Source organism: Pseudomicrostroma glucosiphilum (assembly GCF_003144135.1).
Source record: "Pseudomicrostroma glucosiphilum strain MCA 4718 unplaced genomic scaffold BCV69scaffold_9, whole genome shotgun sequence".
NCBI classification, from domain to species: Eukaryota; Fungi; Basidiomycota; class Exobasidiomycetes; order Microstromatales; family Microstromataceae; genus Microstroma; species Microstroma glucosiphilum.
Window position 1 is genome coordinate 587421 of NW_020289921.1, and position 17202 is coordinate 604622.

Here is a 17202-nt window from a genome sequence, read left to right on the forward strand (position 1 = left end):
GTTGTGGAAGGGACAGGACTACAACGAATGATGAGGCCCACCTGGCACGTGTACGATCCAATTGCGAGGTAGTGATTAGCGAGCCGTACAACACGCTCCGGGTAATTTGCCAGGAGGAGCGGAAAGGGAAAGATTTGAGCCGGGTGGAGGTCACTCGCGGTCAGCACTAGATACGATTACAAGTATGGACACTAAGGGCAGCAGAATAATACAAGGGGTCATGATAGAGCTTTGGCTGTGGGAACATCATCGTCGTGGATGGCCTGCTGGCTTGTTGAAGACGCAAGCCCGGCTATCTCTCTCGCCTTCCCAACGACTTCAGTCGAGCAATCTCCTCTGCCTCATCTTCTCGTCCCACGCCTCTTCGATCTGCCTCACAAAGTCTCTCGTCTCATGACCGCCGTCGCAATCTTTCCACTGTCCTCCATCACGAATGCAAATCGTCTTGCCCTCGAGCTGAATCGTAGCGCTCTTGGTGATTCCGAGCTTTTCAGAACGTTTCACACTCTCCTGCAGTAGCTTGCGCCCCTGCTTGCCTTCTACACACTCCTTGACCCCATCCTCGATCCAGCGTGGGCCTCTGATCGTGGAGAGACATTCCTTGGCGAGGGAAGGAGAGCCGATGTGGGCTGCGCCGTCGTAGTCTTGACAGCCTACAAAGTCCCAGACTTTACGCTGGGCTGCCGAGGGGGATAGGTCAAAGTCCCGGCCGGCGCGAGAAGGGCGGAGGATGCGTTGCACGCAGAGCTGCTGAATGTTGCCAGCGCCTGATGAGGAGGCGAAGGGAGCAAGAGACATGTGAAGACTGGTTCAGTCATGGGATGTTTAGCAGCTCATCGTGTGTGCACACTCACACTCTTGCGGACCATGCATGCACTTGACGCCGTAGTCCTCTTCTTCATCCAGCGAGCCAATGTAGCTGAATTCCAGTTGAATCTTCTCATTGATCCTATCAATGACAGACTGAAAGGCAGACTCGGCAGCGATGGCGTCGGGACATCTGAGCATGGCAGGCGACGGGATGGAGGGAGAAAAGAGCAGAGCGAGAGTCTGGGTCAGGCGATGCCGGCTTGCTCGGAATCATATCAAGCTTTGTCATACTCACCGACTCATCACGCCCAGAGTGACGTTCACACGGACTGGTGCAGCTGTCCCATTTCTCATCAGACCATTGGCACCTACATCGAGTGCCTGGACGTGCGCAGCCTGCTCGGCACTGGCCCCAACTAGCTCATCTGGACGGAGAATAAGGCCTGCCTGTGCCGATGAAGTCAGCAGGCTTGCAAACAGAGCAAAGGCGAGATGAAGAGGAGAGAAGAGCATCCTGATATGAGGTGGCTCAGATGCGGTGGGTCAGGCGGACGGTAGGTGTGGTAAGGACGAGGGGCGGAGCAGAAGCGGATCAGATCAGGGTCCGAAGCGAGTGTGGGGTGTGGAGTGGGAGTGCGCCCGCTCGCGATGTCGGAACGGAAGGGCAGCATGGAATCATAGCCCTGCCGAAGCCCTCAACAGCACAGGGAAACAGCACAGGGATAGGCAGACGGTCACGACGACGACGACGAGGCAGCCAGAGACCACCTGACTCTGTGCAATCCCACGACTCTCTCTGTCTGCCGAGTCACTGAAATTGCCAAGTAACAGGAAGGGCCGCGCAGCTCCCCCAGTCGGTACCCCGCCGTGCAGCGGTGATTTTGCCAAGAAGTCAATTAGTCGCGACGCCTCCGCAAATCGGGAAACGTTGCAGCTTCTTGTCTCGGACTTCTTCTCTGATCGTTGCAATGTAGCAAGGACAACAAGTCGAAGGAATGCTCATAGAGGCTTCGAGAAGATTGTTGTCGCTGAAAAGCAGAGCAGAGCGAGCCTTGCTCTTGTCGGAGCGTTTTTCATATCTAGGCACGCACGTTGGTTCCACGTTGTGCTCAGCGAGCACGTTCCGAGGCGCAGGCGAGAGCAGTGCAGAGCCGGGAGCGCAACGGACCGCGCCGAGTTGAGCACTCGATTGCCTTGTACCCGCCACGGGTGGGCGAGGGCGATGCCGTATCGGCTGAAAAAGTCACAAGATGGTAGGCCCTAGATGTATGTATGAATGACGTGGATTTGCAGCCTGGATCTCATTCGTGGTGGTAGGATAGGGCGATGCTTGGGATGCCGATGGGTGGGTATTTCTCCGAGGTGGTCTACCCCCCTCGCTGGTGTGTCGGCGCCGAGGCCGAGATTGTTGCTGTGCCGAGTGGAGGGAGGGCGTGGGTGTGTGATGAATGGCGTGATGGGGACCGAGGGGCTGGGTGCAGGAGATGGATGCGCCTGCCTGCTGACCCTTCGGGTCGGACCCTGGCGTGGGCGGCTGCATGGCCTTTTCGGCTCTGTGCGGACCTCTACGGAACGGGGATGGAACTCAGCCCTTCGCACGAGGGCGGCAGAGGTGCAGATGACTCAGGGGGGGAACATGGCCGGTGGTAGGCCCCCCCCAGGCAAGCTCCTCCCACGCACACTTCTTGGCGGTCCTCATCGTGGGTAGCAGGCCCTTGCTGCTGCTGCTGTGCTCAACTTGTATTTTCCCATCGTATCCATTCATACCACTTTAGCATCACACGCCCCTCGTCGCCGCCAGATCACTTCCACCGCGCCCCTCACCTTGAGCGCAACACCCATCACCGCCTCGGCCACTTCTGTTCCTGACAAAGGAAGAAGCATTGCACACTCACTCCGCCCTTGCATCCGGGCTTCTCGCACCGACCCGCCCCGGGCTCCTCACGCTCGCACCCTCAGGCCCACCCTTGATTAGGGAAGATCCTTGCAAGGGGCTGGCTGGGCAAAGACAGGAGAACAAACCCGCAAAGGCACAGTCAAGTGATCCCCCAGAGCTTGACCTCCAGCAATCTTAGGGCGGTCACGTTAGTCCGAGTCACAATCACACTTGCCTTCTTCCTATCGCCCTCACGCCAAGCATCACAACCGGGCTGCGCACCCCCCAAGCCCGGACGCAACAGGCACATCTTCCTACAAGACCTCCTCCTCCTCCACCACCACTCCTTCCTCATCTCCTCCTCCTCACCTCACCTTACCAGCTCAGCCTTACAGAACACCTCTCTGATAGCTGACAAGCCTACACTGCACTGCCCACGGCTCTGCCAACCAATCCTGAGCTGACATGCCAAGCTCAGCTCTGCCCAGGAGGAAGTATGCCCTCTCTCCTGGCAGAGGAGCCCCTTCGCCAGGTCTCGAGACGCCCTTTACACCCACCGAGGAGCTCTTCTCCTGGCTACCAGACGAGCAATGTGCAGCTTGTGGAGCTCAGGTCAAGGCTTCCCAGCTCTACTGCTCCGACGCTTGCAGACAGAAGGAGGGAGCTGAGAACCATCGCAACCATCAGGATGATCTCCTCGCCCATGGCAGCTCCTTCCTGACTCCTGCGTCGGCACCTCCAACAGCCAAGCTGGCTCCATCAACTCGACACTACTTTCCCAACACCACGGCAGCTGACATCGATAGCCTCCAACGCTTCCGATACCCATGCCCACCTTCGCCCAGCCTCGTTGCTCAGCGGAAGACTACCCCAGGCGAGAGGAACCTTCCGACGAACTTCTTTGGCGCACAGGGCAATGTCTCCTACCGACCTCGCAACGTCAGTCGCACCTCCAGCAGGGGCGAATTTCACGGGATCAGGCCATCACTTGCACGACGTAGTTCTGCGGATTCGACCGACTCTTCGCTAGCCTCATCTTCCGCCTTCCTTACCGACCCCAGCACGCCTTCGCCAGGGATGGCCAACCGGGGCTGTGACTCTGCCTCCAGCAATCGCTCCAATGCTAGCATCGACGATGAGGATCTCAACAGCAGCGACTTTCGTCTGCCTCCTTCGGTATCGCCGGCCACTGCTGCCATGCTCACTGCGAACCACCAGTCAGTGTACCACCATCGAAGTCGTAGCGATCGCCAAGTCTCTCCCACGCAACACCAGTATCCTCGTCGACCCAGGACAAGCGTCGGTGATGGCTGCGAGACGGCCAGCGCTGCTCCTAGCTCAACCATTGCATTTGCTCGAAGACCGGGCAGCACAAATGTTCCCGCTCCAATCCTCTACTCGCCCGTGCTGGCTGCCAAGAATTCCACGGTCAATGCTGAGGGCACGGTCACCCGAAGATCTTACAAAAGCCGGTCTGATTTGCGAAGGTCCTTTGATCAGATCAAGGCCGGCCTTTGCGGGTCTTTTGGAGGTCCGAGCGCCTCGGCAGCTTCAGTCGACACCCCTGCCCGATCCCCACTGGACACTGGCCTGAGCATGCGCGTTCAGAGGACGCGGTCAGACCCCTCAGCAGAGATACAGGCTCATGCGGAGGGCGAAGCGTCCCCTGAACAGCACGACTCAGGGGCCTCTGGAAGTTCTTCCGCTGCACGAACCATGCGAGCAATAAGTCCCGGCTCTTTGACCGCCTCAAATGAAGTCTGCGGACGACCAGGGTGAGTGTCTTATATTTGATAGAAGCAGATCACCTTTCTCTTCTCCTCATACTTGTTCCTTGCTCATACAAGCAAATTGTTATCACCATGGCTGCCGCGGTACTGATATACGTCTCGGATCCTTTCCTCACTATCTCGCTCTCCAGCTGCTTCGGGACCTCGTACTTCAACACCTCGTCCTTCTCCTTCGGCCGTAAGAACAGCGCACCATCGCAAACGGAGCAGACTGGTGCTGCAAACTCAGCACGCGCTATTGACGCCTCGGTCAAGCTTGATGAGCAGACGACTCGTCGTTCAATGTTTCGACACAAGCATACCCACAGCGCGAAAGCTGGCCTCAGCATTCATGAGCACTTTGGCGGAGCACGCCTGAGCGACTTGGCAATGACTCCAGCTCAGTCTCGGAGGGATGAGACTGCACAAGATGTTGCCAAGAACATTGCCGTACCCGAGCAAGATGCCGCAGTGGATCTCGCGAACGAAGATCAGCCTGCGTCCAACTCAAGAGGTCGTTCAAAGGCTCGAGGTCAACGCTCTGTCTCTCGGCGCAGTCGCAGCCCACCTAGGGCAGCAGCTCGAGGTCGCTCCGTGGCATTGCAAAGCGAAGAGCGCCAACGCAAGGCTGTCAACCCAGACTCTCCACCGCTCGATGCTGTGCGCCCTAGGAGTGACCCCATCGCCATCGAGTCGCCGTCCAAGCGAGGGAGTGATGAGGAGGACAGTCCGGGCGCAGCGCTGCACGACGGAGTAGAGTCAAGAGCTGCTTCGATGGATCACGACGAGGATGAACCTCGCCGTGGGCGATCTCCCGTAGAGCGCTCGCGAAGGGCCTTGCAGATGTCCCGGGCCAGTCCCAACAACAAGTGCTCTGCTGTGCTCGATGAGTCCCGTGGAAGGGGGGCGGGTGCAAGCCAAGCCGAGCACGACAGCAATGTCGACTACAGCGGCTACGATGCCGAAGCGAAAGTCGATCCCGGATTCGACGACATCGAGAATCTCGAGCTGGAAGCGTGAGAAAGTACGCTCGCATCCTATGTCCTCGCGAAACAAACAGAACCAGAAGCATTTCACTCAAAACCAAAGACACGACTCATTTGTATATCAACACATCACATCACACATCAAAACAACAAGGCAAGGAGGCGAATAAGGGACACCACCACTTCACAGCATTCAGTCAAAAGTTCGCTCTGGTTCCATCAGATGGGGCGAGCAGTCTTCATCAGACAAGCACGACAATCAAGTCACGATGACCGTCCTTCCCTCAGCATGACGGTCCAGCCGGTGCCTCTTCTCATCCCATCAGCATACGGGCACGGGGGGCTCGGGGCTCGAGTCCGGGCCGGCTAAATACCGCTGGACCCGCAGTCCCTCGCCTGCACTTCTCGTACCCACTTTCAGGCCCCTCTTCACCCCTCTCTCTTGCTCATAATAGACCCACACATTCTCACACATTCACACATTCAGATGTCCACACACAAAAACGCTCTCTCTTTGTCACCAGTCACCAAGTTCGCGGCCTCATTACAGCACCTAAAAAGCTTCTTAAAGCATCACTTCACTTGACATCACATCAATCCACTTCATTAGCATCACTATCACAATGAGAATCACTTTTTTCAATCTTGCCAGCATAGAGAGCTCTGCAGTCTCGAGATCCATATCACTGGTGACCGTCTCATCTGCTCTGCGAGCATAACGAAGATGTCAATTTGAACGAACAACAGTAGCAGTACATGCTCCCTCTGCCTGCTGCACCTCGCCTCGCTTCCCCATGAGAGCCTTCCCATGTCGGTGCGCTGCTGATCGCCCCTTTTTCCTTGCTCTGCTCTGCTCTGCTCTGCCCTGCTCTGCTCTGCTCCAGAAAGGACCGAGCGGAAGTTCCGACCGTCCCCCTCTCCCCCTCCCCCTACCCCTCAAGCTAGTATGTGCGCTTCCACTCTTCCTGGACATTCCAGGAGGCAAAAGGCGGTCAAAGCTAAAGGAATTTTTTTTCCACTAGCCCCAATGGGGATGGGGATGGGGATCTACCCCCGTCACCTCCTCCCCTTGTGGAATCTCAAACTCAAAGCCACCAGAGGACACAAGGATGAACTCAAAATCCAAGCACAAACGAGAAAGGAATATGAAAAAAAAAACCGACACAAAAAAGAAGGAATGAGAAATGATTGGGGTTGTTTTAGTTTAGAGTAGAGGCGGAGTATAGCAAAATTCCAAAAAGAGGAAGATTGAGCTTTGAGCTTGTTTGCGATTTTGTTTTTGGCTCGGTTCGCTTCGGCTCGGTTCGGCCCTGATGGGGCGCACGGACGGGCGTTCCTTCGTGTCGGGTACTTTTCTGGCTCCTTCCTTTCTTCTTCTTCTTCTTTGGGAAAGATGTAAGCGAGGGAGGACAGGAGTGATTGGCGAGAGAAGCAAAGTAAGGCACAAAGAATACGAAGAGTTGACCTGAAGGTGTCGGTCGCCAGGGGCTTTGGATGAATGATCTCCTCGTCTCGTCTGACCCGGTCCCTTGGTGCCGTCAGCTGGAACCTGTCTCTCCCATCTCCCATCTCCCATCTCCCATCTCCCATCTCCCCTTTCAATCTTAGCTAAGCTCATCTTGACTTACACAAGCCACTGAGACCCTCCCAGAAGCAGAGACACAACGCGTCTACGAGGCTTAAAGTGATCACTAAGCCCACGTCATGCAGGTGTAAGCGTAAAGGCAAAGTAATGCGGGGCTCCCTAACTGTCATGCCATGAAGAAGTGTCAACCCCTCCCCCACGGCGCCCCTGCTTCTAGCTAGCATGGCATAGGAGGACCATGAGCGCTCACAGGTTGCAGGCTGGGGAGCGGTGTGGGGCTAAGGATGCATGAGGAAAAGCAGTGAAGGCTCGAGGTGCCTCTTTTGAAATTCCTGTAGCCCTCGAGAGCGCCTTGTGCGTCCGCGTGCGGGGGTCGAGTGGGGTTCATATCAAAGTCGGCCGACTGGTGTAGTCAAGGAGACCAATGTTTCAGTAGCAGGAAGAGAGGACCACGAGCAAAACCAGGCTCAGGGTCCAGTGGCTTCTTGGCTGCATTGATAGTCCGCTGCAGGGTGCTGCATACAGGCCAGTGGTGCTGCAGGCATGCTGTCCGCCCCTGGCATAGGGAAGGCTGCATGGCATCGACGACTGGCTGAAAGAGGCTTACCGCTCCGCCCTTTACTCCGCTGCTTCCAACCCCCCCATTACCTCACCTTGCTCTTCTCCTTTTCCGCCCCTCCTGCTGACTTGGACCCTATCTCCGTTTCTTGGGGCTTTGGATCAGGGAAGGGCGGAGATAGGATTCACGCGAGGGAAAAAGAACAAGCCGAAAGAGTAGAGTAATCCCCGCTCCGCTGCAGTGCCTTGCATCCCCAGGTGCTCCTAGACGTAGGGCTGGCCAAGGAGAGGAGTTTTGCAGTGAATACTCAGCTCCAGTCCGTCAGCCTCTAGCCCTTTCGCTTGACCCTTTGCTGGAATTCATTCCCCCCCTCCGCTCGCCTTGGAGAAGGAGGAGAAGACGGCGATTGGCCAAGAGGGAGAATGCATCTCCATTCCATTCCCCAGTGCTGTCTGCCTGTCTTCCCCGCAGAGAGAAGAAAAAGAAAAAGAAGCGATGTTACTGTGGCGAGACAATGGAAGCACCAAGGTGGGAGGCCTGGATGTCTTTCTTATCATTGCGCAGATTTCTATCCAAGACACGGGTCTTTACATGGCAATCGCTAGGTAGGATCACGTCACGTCTTAGATATGAGGGAAATGCTGTGAGGCGGCTATGCTCCCTCTGCGTTCGAGTTCGCTCTTTGCTGCTGGTTGGCGCCTGGTCGCGTGCGTGGGGGGGAGGATGTCAATGTCCCGCGTCGTGTTGGCGTGGATCGAGGAATTCGTCGGGCGATCGGCTCCATCTGCCCCAGCAGGACGGAGTGCGGCGGCCGAGTCAAGGGCTGATGTCTGACGGAGATGAAGGCCGTGGCGGAGGGCCGTGAGTTGCTCTGGTGCCGCACCGCTGGCCCCAAAACTCGCCACGGCAAGGGCACAGGCAGACGCAGGCGGCATATGCACGCAGCACACCCACCCACCCACACCCACCCACACACACACACACACACACGCACAAGGAGAGATTCTGCAAAAGGTCCTCGTAGTCGCCTGGCTCACTGCCTGCCTGCCTCTCCGCCTACCCCGTCGGCTTCCATCCGACCCTCCTCCCTTGGCTTTACCCTTCTGCTCTTCTCTCTCTCTCGCACTCTTGTATACTCTCCTCTGCCATCCTCCGTCATCTGGTGTATTCGTGGGTCTGCTCCATTGGCCGAGGACCACAATCACCCAAGCTGCCTTTATCTCTACCCGCTCTTTGCTCTCACGCAAGTCACCGCTGCAGCCAGCCACCGGCGCCCGTCGCCCGATTCTCCGCCCCACCCAAGGTGTGCTGTGCTACGCGAAGTCCTCCTTGGCGCTTCCCACCATTCTATTCCCATCGATCCAAGGCCGCAACCTGTAGCTTCTTCTCTCGCAATCCTTCATCCGCCCATCTACTCCAGCATCGCCGTCAGCGTTGCATCAACTATAGCATAGGTATATCCTTCTGGTCCATTCCTTCTGCCTCCTCATTCGATCCGATAATCCTACGGCTCAGCCTAGAGCCCCTGCAGCAAAGTCAACGCAAAAAGGGTCCACTTCAAACCCCTCGTTACCGCAAGAGGAACGTATACAAGCGCAACCATACCCTGGAATCAGCCTTGCACATATTCGGCTCATCCCTTGTAACATCGCCTTGTGCATTGGTCCAGACAGTGACCCAAACCCCCACTTCCTTCACCCGCCTTCCGTTCAGCAAGATTGGATGCTGTGTCAATCGTCGCCAACGGTGAGGTCATTGCCATACCACCCCTTCAACTCGTCGGACGGCAACGTCTCTTCCACGGCCAATCATCGCGGGATGAGCACAACGTCCTCTGCTTCCTCCTCGAGGAGGAACAGCGGTAGTGGCCCTGCCGATGCATCCACATCCTCTTCCTCTGCCTCTACGCCCACTGCCACCTCATCGCACCAACAATTCTCCTCCTCTTCTGCTGCATCCTCGCAGCAACAGCAGAGTGTAGCTTCGCAGTCACCCGTCCGACCTCGCCACCACGCTCGCAGTGTATCGCAAGAAGCGTCGCGGTTTCCTTCTGTCACCGCCTTCAACCTCAGCCCACCAAGACGGCCCAGTCATGGGTCTCAGGGTTCTCACCATCTCAAGATGTCGATCAGTCAAAACCTCCCACCCACTGCCTCTGCTGCTACGTCTGGGTCCAGTACCTCCTCGAGTACTGGTACACCATCGTCCTCTAGCAACAACAGCAGCAACAACAGCAGCAACAACACTTCTCCTGACCGTGATGACGAGCACGACGATGGCGTCAGCCCAGCATCATCCACGGCCGTCTCTTCCACTGAAGGCTCTCCCGTTGCAATCAGGACCTCTCTTTCGGCTCTGCCAGGAGATGACGAGAGCCGATTGAGGGCTCTACTCGAAGCTCAAGCTAGTCGTCGACCTCGTTTGATGCGGCTCACACCAGCTTATGCTAGTATGCCCAACCGCATCCCGCAGACCGGTGATGCTACCTCCAAGAACAGTCGACCTGGTCTGCCTTTTCCCAGCTCCACCGATGAAGCGCCCTCTTCGCAATCAAATAAGGATGACAATGGTCTCACATCTGTCTTGGAGCAGATCAGAGGTCAACCCAGAACCCCACCGCTGGAACCTCCCTCTGCCTTGTCGCTGGACATGAGTAACCTGCCCAAACCAGCCGTCGGAGACGCATCGGCTCCTCAGAGCACCTCTGATCTACCCAACGAAGTCCGGACAAAGAGCGGTCGACTCATCAAGCCCGCTCTCCGAAACAGCTCCTTCGTCGGTGGCACCTCCGGCGGACGAGTGACCAGGATGAGCCGTTCCGACAGCATGCCAGCGTCCGCTGCTAGCGCGGCGCAGATGCGAGCAAAGAGCACTCCCAACACTCCTTCGGTGGCCAAGGTGGTGCAATTTGACTCACATCTAGAGCACATCAAGGTCTTCAAGTTCAAACAGAAGCCCACCGCCATCTCACGGTCCGGCTCACCTGAGCAGACGGAAACCGAGACTGAGGAGGAGAGGGAGCTCTTTCCCTTTGTCAACTACGGTCGCAAGGGTCCCTCGCCGCCAAGTGGCACCCCAAGTGCAACCACGCCCACCATCAGCAGCATCCCTGGTCAGGCACCAGTCGAAGAACAGCTGGTTCTCCGATTGCCCAACTTCCCTTCTTCGGCTCGATTGTCCGTTGATAAGACGGTCTTCCTGGAAAGGATCTACCTGGCCGAAGATCTGCGCTCAGTCAAAGGTACAGTGAGAGTGAGGAACATTAGTTTTGAGAAGTGGGTTGCAATCCGTTTCACGCTCGACAACTGGGTCACTGTCAATGAGGTGTCAGCCGAGTACTCTGAATCCCTCGCAGATGGCTCAGCAGATCGCTTCGCCTTCTCCATCAAGCTCAATGAGCTCCTTGACTGGCCTCGAGGCGCTGGTCAGCACGAGACCAAGACCATGTTTCTCTGCTTGCGCTACACTACCTGTGATGGACAACACTGGGACAACAATGACGGCCTGAACTACCAGCTGGACTTCAGGAAACGTCAGCTTCCGTCGACCCCCATGCCTACGCCCAATGCGACTCGACCATCTACACGAGCTCAGACCCTCAGTGGTCCCTTGTCTACGCAGCAAGCGCGCGTCATCGAGATGGTCCGACGTCATGGTGTTCAGAGTGGCAAGGGCAGTGGAGGCTTCGTCGAGGATCTCAGGAGAGAGCTCGACAAGCTCAAGTCTGACGAGGAAGATCACGACCGTTTGCCCATCATCACCAAGAAGATGGCTGCGGCTGTGGCATCGACGGGAGTCGTCGGTGGTCCCATTGCTGGCTTGAGGCAGAAGCGATCTACGGCATCGCCTCCAGGCTCACCCGGACCTCGTGCGGACGGGGTGTCACCAATGTGGAGCGCCCGCTACGACTGGAATGAGTCTCTCCGCAACTCCACCTCTTCATCTGCACGCTCTCGCCCCGCTGTCTATGACTACTTCAACTCAAAGCCGCCTCCCCCGGCCTCTGCCATGGGCGACGTCGATTCCAATGCTCCGTCCCTCTACGTCTCTGCTGCCTCGCCTCCGTCTCAAAATTCCAGTGTCGTGTCCACGCCGATGGTCAACAACTTCGGTCAGACTCGTGCTGGAATGCTGAGTCCAGCTGTCGGCGACGTCTTTGCACACCATCAGCCAGTCAGCTCACCTTCTCTGAGCGCCTCCCTCGCATCATCGCTCGAAGGCTCGGCGGCCAACTCAGCAAGCAACTCTCCAGACAGGATGTACGCCGCCAGTCTCGCAGTCGCAGCGGCTGGTAGGGACGGCAGATTGAGTCCAGGCGATGGCAATTCGCCTACGCAACGCTCTCCTACTGGTGGCAACAAGTTCTTCCCTTTTGCCCCGCTTCGAAAGGGCCACGTGTCGCCATTGGCCTCGGGCCAGACTTCGCTCGAGAATTCAGACTCGGACGAAGAGGAAGATCAGGTAGACGATACTCGCGGAAGCAGTCGTGCTCCTCCTCCAGCCAGAATCCTGACACTGCCTCGTTCTACTCTCAAGGCTCGTCAGAAGAAGGACGATGGTCTCGTCTTGGAGAATTACGATTCACCGCCCGTTGCACAGTCCCCTACGAGGCCCATGACGGTATCGCACATGTCCGACTCGTCCCTCTTCTCCCCAAGCACATCCGTCTCTTCCATGGAGAGCGAGTCCTCTGACCTGGTCACACCAGACATGGCGTCCCTCGATGGTCTCCCCAGTGCCTTTGGCGGCAGTGGCAGCAGTAGTACTCGCAGCAGCAGCAACAGCACTAGCAGCAGTGGCGGCGGCAGTGTCAGTGGCAGCGATGATGCTTCGCACATTTCCACGCCCCGTCTTGTATCGCAGAGAAGGTGGTCTCCCCCAGGCAGCATCACTGCTCCTGCCGATAAGCTCCCCACTTCTGCAGCAGACCTGAGCGAGTTGATCCAGAAGTATTGCTGGAGCAGCGATAGTGTTCCCGGACTAGGCCTAGGGCTAGGAGGAGGTGCTGGCTCAGCCCTCGGCATCGGCTCAGTCTCCGCTTCTGGCACTGGTAGTGGGAATAACAGTGGTGGTCGCAGCCGCAATGGGAGTCCCTCCCCTAGAGGTTTCCCTAGCGTGGGAGGTGTAGCCGCAACGATTCCTGGGAGCAACGCGGCGGGATTGCCCAGCCCGCTGCACCAGAGTGGATCGGCTACGCCCACGGGCGAGTTTTGAGCTCGCAGGACTGTACAACTACCAAGGGAGGGTGGGTGAGGGTGAGCTTGATTCGTGGCAAGCCTCGTAGAGTTGGGGCAACGTTCTAGAAGTGCTTCGTATACCTCCTCTTATCCCCTCTCCTCCTCTGCCTTGCTTTGCTTTGCTGTATCACCCTCACCTTCTTCTTCTTCTTCCTCGCATCCTCTCTCATCTCGCCTCATCATCTCTCATACAGTGTCACCATTACAGTCCAAGGATTTCTCTCTCATCTCGCTCATTTTGCAAAATTCTTTCCTTCATCAATACAGACAGACCTGCTTCCTGCTTGCTTCCTGCTACCTGCTCTCTGCTTCCTGCTACCTGCTCCCTGCTCTCCGTTCGGTTTCCATACTTCTCGCTCCCGCGCTCCCTCGCTTCTTCTCTCGCTCTATCTCTCTCGTTTCGCTTCTGTACATTCTGCCTAGTGCTCACTCGCTCCCTCCCCCTCACTCCTTCTTGCTCGCTCGCTTCCTCTTGCTCGCGTCTTTTCGCTTCGCTGGAGATTAAGATCAATATAGAGAGCACATTACATGCGCAGCACATACACAGCATAGCACATGTACAGCACATGTACAGCACGGCACATGTACAGGACCGCATAGCATAGCACAGCTGTGCATAAAGGAGGAATGAGTCAAGTCGTCTTGATTGGATACCTGCCTGTCTGTCTGTCTGTCTGTCTGCTTTCCCCTTTTCGCAAATAGAATGATCCGCCGCGCCTATGATCGATCGCTCGCTCGAGATCACTCGTGCTCACTTCAATGCAAGGGAAAATGTCTTCATTGATCTTTGCACTTCTGCGTCTGCGTCTCTCCCTACCTCCTGCTCTACAAGTACACGCCCCTATTCTCCGTAAGCCACCCCCACCTTCTCTCTCCCTCTCTCTCTCCCCCCTTTCACAATCTACCAACCTTCCACTAACACCTCAGTGCATTCCCGCAGGAAATCCCGCAAAATCCACCTGTTCCTGCACCTGTGCTCCCGCAACTGTAAACCCAATACGAAGTCGTAGACGAATCTGTGTGCCTGAAGGAGCCATTACGCGCATTTGCTGCGTCTCCGTCTTGCCTGGTAGGACCGTACTGTTGGATGCGGCGAGCATTTGGAGTTTTTGTGACTGCAGAAAGAGAGGACAGAATGGATGAAGGTGAGGGGGAGGGAAAAATAAGTCAATCTACTGTTGCCCTGCTCTTCATGTCTTCTTGCTCCTCTCGAACTCACCTTGGGCACAGCAGCCTGCAGTGTCACGCCCTCCACATCCGTTGAGCTGGTGAATTCGGCCAAGATGTTCACCACGTCTGGTCTAGCGGGGCTGACCTTGGGCGTGAATGTGATTTTCAGACCTTTGGCATCGTAGGCCGTGTAACTCGTCGAAGCAGGAGAGGGCGTAGGCTTGGCCGGCGCTGGTGCTGGCGCTGACGTAGGCGTAGATGCAGCCGCACTGCCGCCGCCGAAGATGTCCAGTCCAGCGAGCGAGTCCGAGTTGTTGGCAGCGCCAGTCGGGCTTCCGAGACCATCGAGCCCTGCCAGACCGTTACTGGCGGAAGAAGGCCCTGCGGTACTGCTACTGCTGCTGCTTGTGTTGCCAAACAGTCCCAGAATATCATTCACGGAGGCTTTGCTAGAAGCCCCAGCTGCACCAGTACCGCTCGGTCCGGACGACGTTGCTGCTGCCGCCATTCCGCTTGAATCACCGCCACCGAAGATGTCCGCCAGTAGGTCTTGCGTGCTCTGCGGTGCTCCCCCTGCTCTCGAGCCGTTGCTGGCGCTTCCGACGGCATTGCCATTGTTACCAGCAGGCATCTCATCTCCCATCAAGTCTAGCAGAGCATCCTTGTCTGTTCTTGTACTGCCTACTGCCCTCTTCTCACTGACCGTGCCCACCATTGTAGTCTTGATCTCAGGAGGAGGCATTGCTTCCAAGACGCCCTCTCTGATGTCTTGCCGCTTCAGTAGAGCTTCAAACTCGACTGATCGCTGCTGCAGCTCCATGTCCACCGACGTCTCATAGCGCGTCAAGATCTGGTGGATCTTCGTCACTTGTGATCCATCATAAGAGTATCGAACAGCTAGCTTTGCGAGCGCTGTGAGGACCCACTGCCTTGTCTGCGAGTTGGCGTAGGGAGAGTCGAGCAGCGATGTGATGAGGTCGACGACATTGCTGGGCTTGAGGTCTCTCACGAGCTCTTCGTCTTCCAGACTTGCTCCCTGTGTCAGAAGCTCTCCAAACTCTCCAATTGTCCACACTGCTCCCATGGTCAGACCTTCTTGACTGAAGTCCTCGTGAAGAGCAGAGTACAGTCGTTGAACTGTGTAAGCTTGCAGCTCGGGGGTGTGGCAGATGAGGCGAAGGAAAGCAGACAAAATCTCCTCTCTTACATAGTTTCCTGCGAGCTTCAGGACCCTAAGCACGGTGTCAATATGCCACCTACGGTTCGGTGCGAACTTCTCTGCCGCCAATGAAATCTGCGTAGTGAGACCGAGCTTGAACTCATTGTCCGACACCTCCAGGAAGGCGAGAAGCTCTCTCGTGAGTACCCGAACGTTGGCTTCGTTGATGAGAGCATAAGTAAGCTCTAATGATCTCCGCCTGATCGAAATGTCGCCGTCTCGAAGACAGTCAAGGATGATGTTGCGATGCCTCTGCACGGCATTTGTGTCCATGGCAACGACCTTGTTCAGAGTATTCAGGGCCACATACCTACAGAGCGCATCAGAGACGTATGTCAGCACCAGAGAAGACCTCCTCGCAGAAACAGAGCTTACTGTCCCGGACTCACCTGATGTTGTTGTCCCGATTGCTGAGGAATTTGCCCAGAATGTTGATGGCCATCACCCTTAATCCGCTCTCCGCCTCGATCTCCAGTACGGTCAAGACAGTCTCGTACAGAATGGCATTACCAACGTTCTTGGATGCCTCGGTGTTGGTGGCTACTTGGGCGAGAATGTCATTCATGGCCTCAGAAGCGGCCGCGTTGCCCTTGCCCAGTATCCGTAGCAAGCGGAGAATCTTGACCTGCAAAAAGGGATCTGTGATGCCAGAGACGTCGTGCTCGGGGGAGTAGCCAGTAGAGACGAGCGACTTGAGCTGTCTAACCAAGAGGGGAACGGTCTGCAGGTTGGAAAGCCGAGTGAATCGATCGGAGTCAGCTCAAGGTACAAGACTCGCGACGGCTGGAGTATCGTCTGCTCCTAGTTGCCTGCTTGTCCTTACTCACGCTTCTGAACTCTTCCTTTGCCTCTTCGTCCTGACATATCTGAATAGCAAGCGTGACTGCACAAAGGAGCACACCATGATTCTTATCGTTGAGCAGAGACCTTGCCTTGGACGTAAAGTTCTCCAGCAGGTCCGGCACCTTTTTCACGATCCTCATTGCGCAGATTGCCGCCTTCCGCCTGATGTACGTGTTGCTAGATCCCATGAGCCTCTCGATCTCGTTGCTCAGATCTCGCGACATCTCTTCGGAGGCGATGTTACCGAATGTAGCCAGCGCCAATCCAACGACGTACATGTTTGAGTGGTTCATGTCATTCTTGAGTCCATTGGTGACGAGCATGAGCACATTGGTGTTTTCGTCCAAGAGGAGCATCACTCCCAAATAGCCGAGACGCTTGTCTGTGAATCTGGGCGTGGCTACAAGCTTTAAACATTCGATCTGTCCAAAATGAGCTGGATAGCCAAGCATGTGGATATAGAGGAGCTTGGCAATGTTGTTGTGTCTCAGCAGAGGATCTTCGTCCTTGAAGGACGTCCTGATCGCTGCCGACTCTTTTTGGATCAGGGCCCTTTCTTCGGCGTAGGTCTTGCACGCTCGAATAGCCTTTATGAGTGCACGGAGGTTGGATAGACCCAGAGAGGCCATCAGACCGCCCAGACGAGGGTCGAGGGCGGCGACTTGCTGTGAGCGGGTGAAGAGGGACGTCATCTTGACGACGTCGCCCCAAAAGGGAGGCTATATGCTGTGTAGGAGATGATGCGATGCGCCTTTCTGCCTGCTTTCGATGCTTGCTGACGAGAACCAGGTATGGCAAGACCAGACGAAGAGGACGAATGGGCCAAGGAGCGGCGCGTGGTGTTGTGAGGGGTGAGGATGGTGACGGCGAGTGTGGTGGTGATGCCGTTGATCGTCTCTGCTGGTCGTCGTCGTCGCCTCTCCACTCCCGTCGAGGCGGAGTGTTGCGCTGCGCGTCGATGCACCCAAGGCGGGGGAAGACTGTGGCCAGCCTGGAGCAGAGAGGCCTGTGCAGACACTCGTTCCGCCCCGACGTCCTTGTTCCTTCCGAAGATCAGAATAAAGGGGGAAGAGTACAACACCTCGTATGACACAACGAGTCGTCTTCACTCTCCACCTCTTCACACACATACGCAACAATGTCTGCGG

General features: G+C 56.4%; 5 protein-coding genes across 5 annotated transcripts; 3 read left to right on the forward strand and 2 right to left on the reverse strand.

The window, feature by feature from the left end:
• Positions 1 to 318: 318 nt before the first annotated feature.
• On the reverse strand, positions 319 to 1026 carry BCV69DRAFT_249909 (hypothetical protein; the record flags this gene model as incomplete). The annotated part of the gene is made up of 2 exons (XM_025490362.1): positions 319 to 767; positions 855 to 1026. Coding segments are annotated over 2 exons (621 nt in total), but the record flags the coding sequence as incomplete, so codon positions are not given.
• A 1809-nt stretch (positions 1027 to 2835) lies between these two features.
• BCV69DRAFT_219998 (hypothetical protein) lies at positions 2836 to 4845 on the forward strand. The gene is made up of 2 exons (XM_025489812.1): positions 2836 to 4461; positions 4534 to 4845. The coding sequence occupies exons 1-2, from the start codon at positions 3152 to 3154 to the stop codon at positions 4565 to 4567; spliced, it is 1344 nt and encodes a 447-aa protein (XP_025347269.1). The 5' UTR covers positions 2836 to 3151; the 3' UTR covers positions 4568 to 4845.
• A 2624-nt stretch (positions 4846 to 7469) lies between these two features.
• Positions 7470 to 7908, forward strand: BCV69DRAFT_219335 (hypothetical protein). The gene has a single exon (XM_025489807.1). The coding sequence runs from the start codon at positions 7570 to 7572 to the stop codon at positions 7807 to 7809; it is 240 nt and encodes a 79-aa protein (XP_025347270.1). The 5' UTR covers positions 7470 to 7569; the 3' UTR covers positions 7810 to 7908.
• A 1495-nt stretch (positions 7909 to 9403) lies between these two features.
• BCV69DRAFT_277882 (hypothetical protein) lies at positions 9404 to 12799 on the forward strand (the record flags this gene model as incomplete). The annotated part of the gene is made up of 1 exon (XM_025491174.1): positions 9404 to 12799. The coding sequence occupies one exon, from the start codon at positions 9404 to 9406 to the stop codon at positions 12797 to 12799; it is 3396 nt and encodes a 1131-aa protein (XP_025347271.1).
• An 895-nt stretch (positions 12800 to 13694) lies between these two features.
• BCV69DRAFT_290637 (golgi adaptor HA1/AP1 adaptin gamma subunit) lies at positions 13695 to 16937 on the reverse strand. The gene is made up of 4 exons (XM_025493720.1): positions 16039 to 16937; positions 15601 to 15932; positions 14042 to 15521; positions 13695 to 13937 (listed from the first exon to the last, which is right to left on the reverse strand). Exons 1-4 carry the CDS (start codon positions 16744 to 16746, stop codon positions 13746 to 13748), a joined length of 2712 nt encoding a protein of 903 aa, XP_025347272.1. The 5' UTR covers positions 16747 to 16937; the 3' UTR covers positions 13695 to 13745.
• Positions 16938 to 17202: the final 265 nt, after the last annotated feature.

Bases quoted from the DNA above. Each gene is read 5' to 3' on its own strand.
- BCV69DRAFT_219998 (XM_025489812.1), top strand. From the start codon at position 3,152: ATGCCAAGCTCAGCTCTGCCCAGGAGGAAGTATGCCCTCTCTCCTGGC. The intron at 4,462-4,533 runs GTGAGTGTCTTA...TGCTCATACAAG, and splicing joins GAAGTCTGCGGACGACCAGG to CAAATTGTTATCACCATGGC.
- BCV69DRAFT_219335 (XM_025489807.1), top strand. From the start codon at position 7,570: ATGCTGTCCGCCCCTGGCATAGGGAAGGCTGCATGGCATCGACGACTG.
- BCV69DRAFT_290637 (XM_025493720.1), bottom strand. From the start codon at position 16,746: ATGACGTCCCTCTTCACCCGCTCACAGCAAGTCGCCGCCCTCGACCCT. The intron at 15,522-15,600 runs GTGAGTCCGGGA...TGCGCTCTGTAG, and splicing joins AATCGGGACAACAACATCAG to GTATGTGGCCCTGAATACTC. The intron at 13,938-14,041 runs GTGAGTTCGAGA...CTCTTTCTGCAG, and splicing joins TGCAGGCTGCTGTGCCCAAG to TCACAAAAACTCCAAATGCT.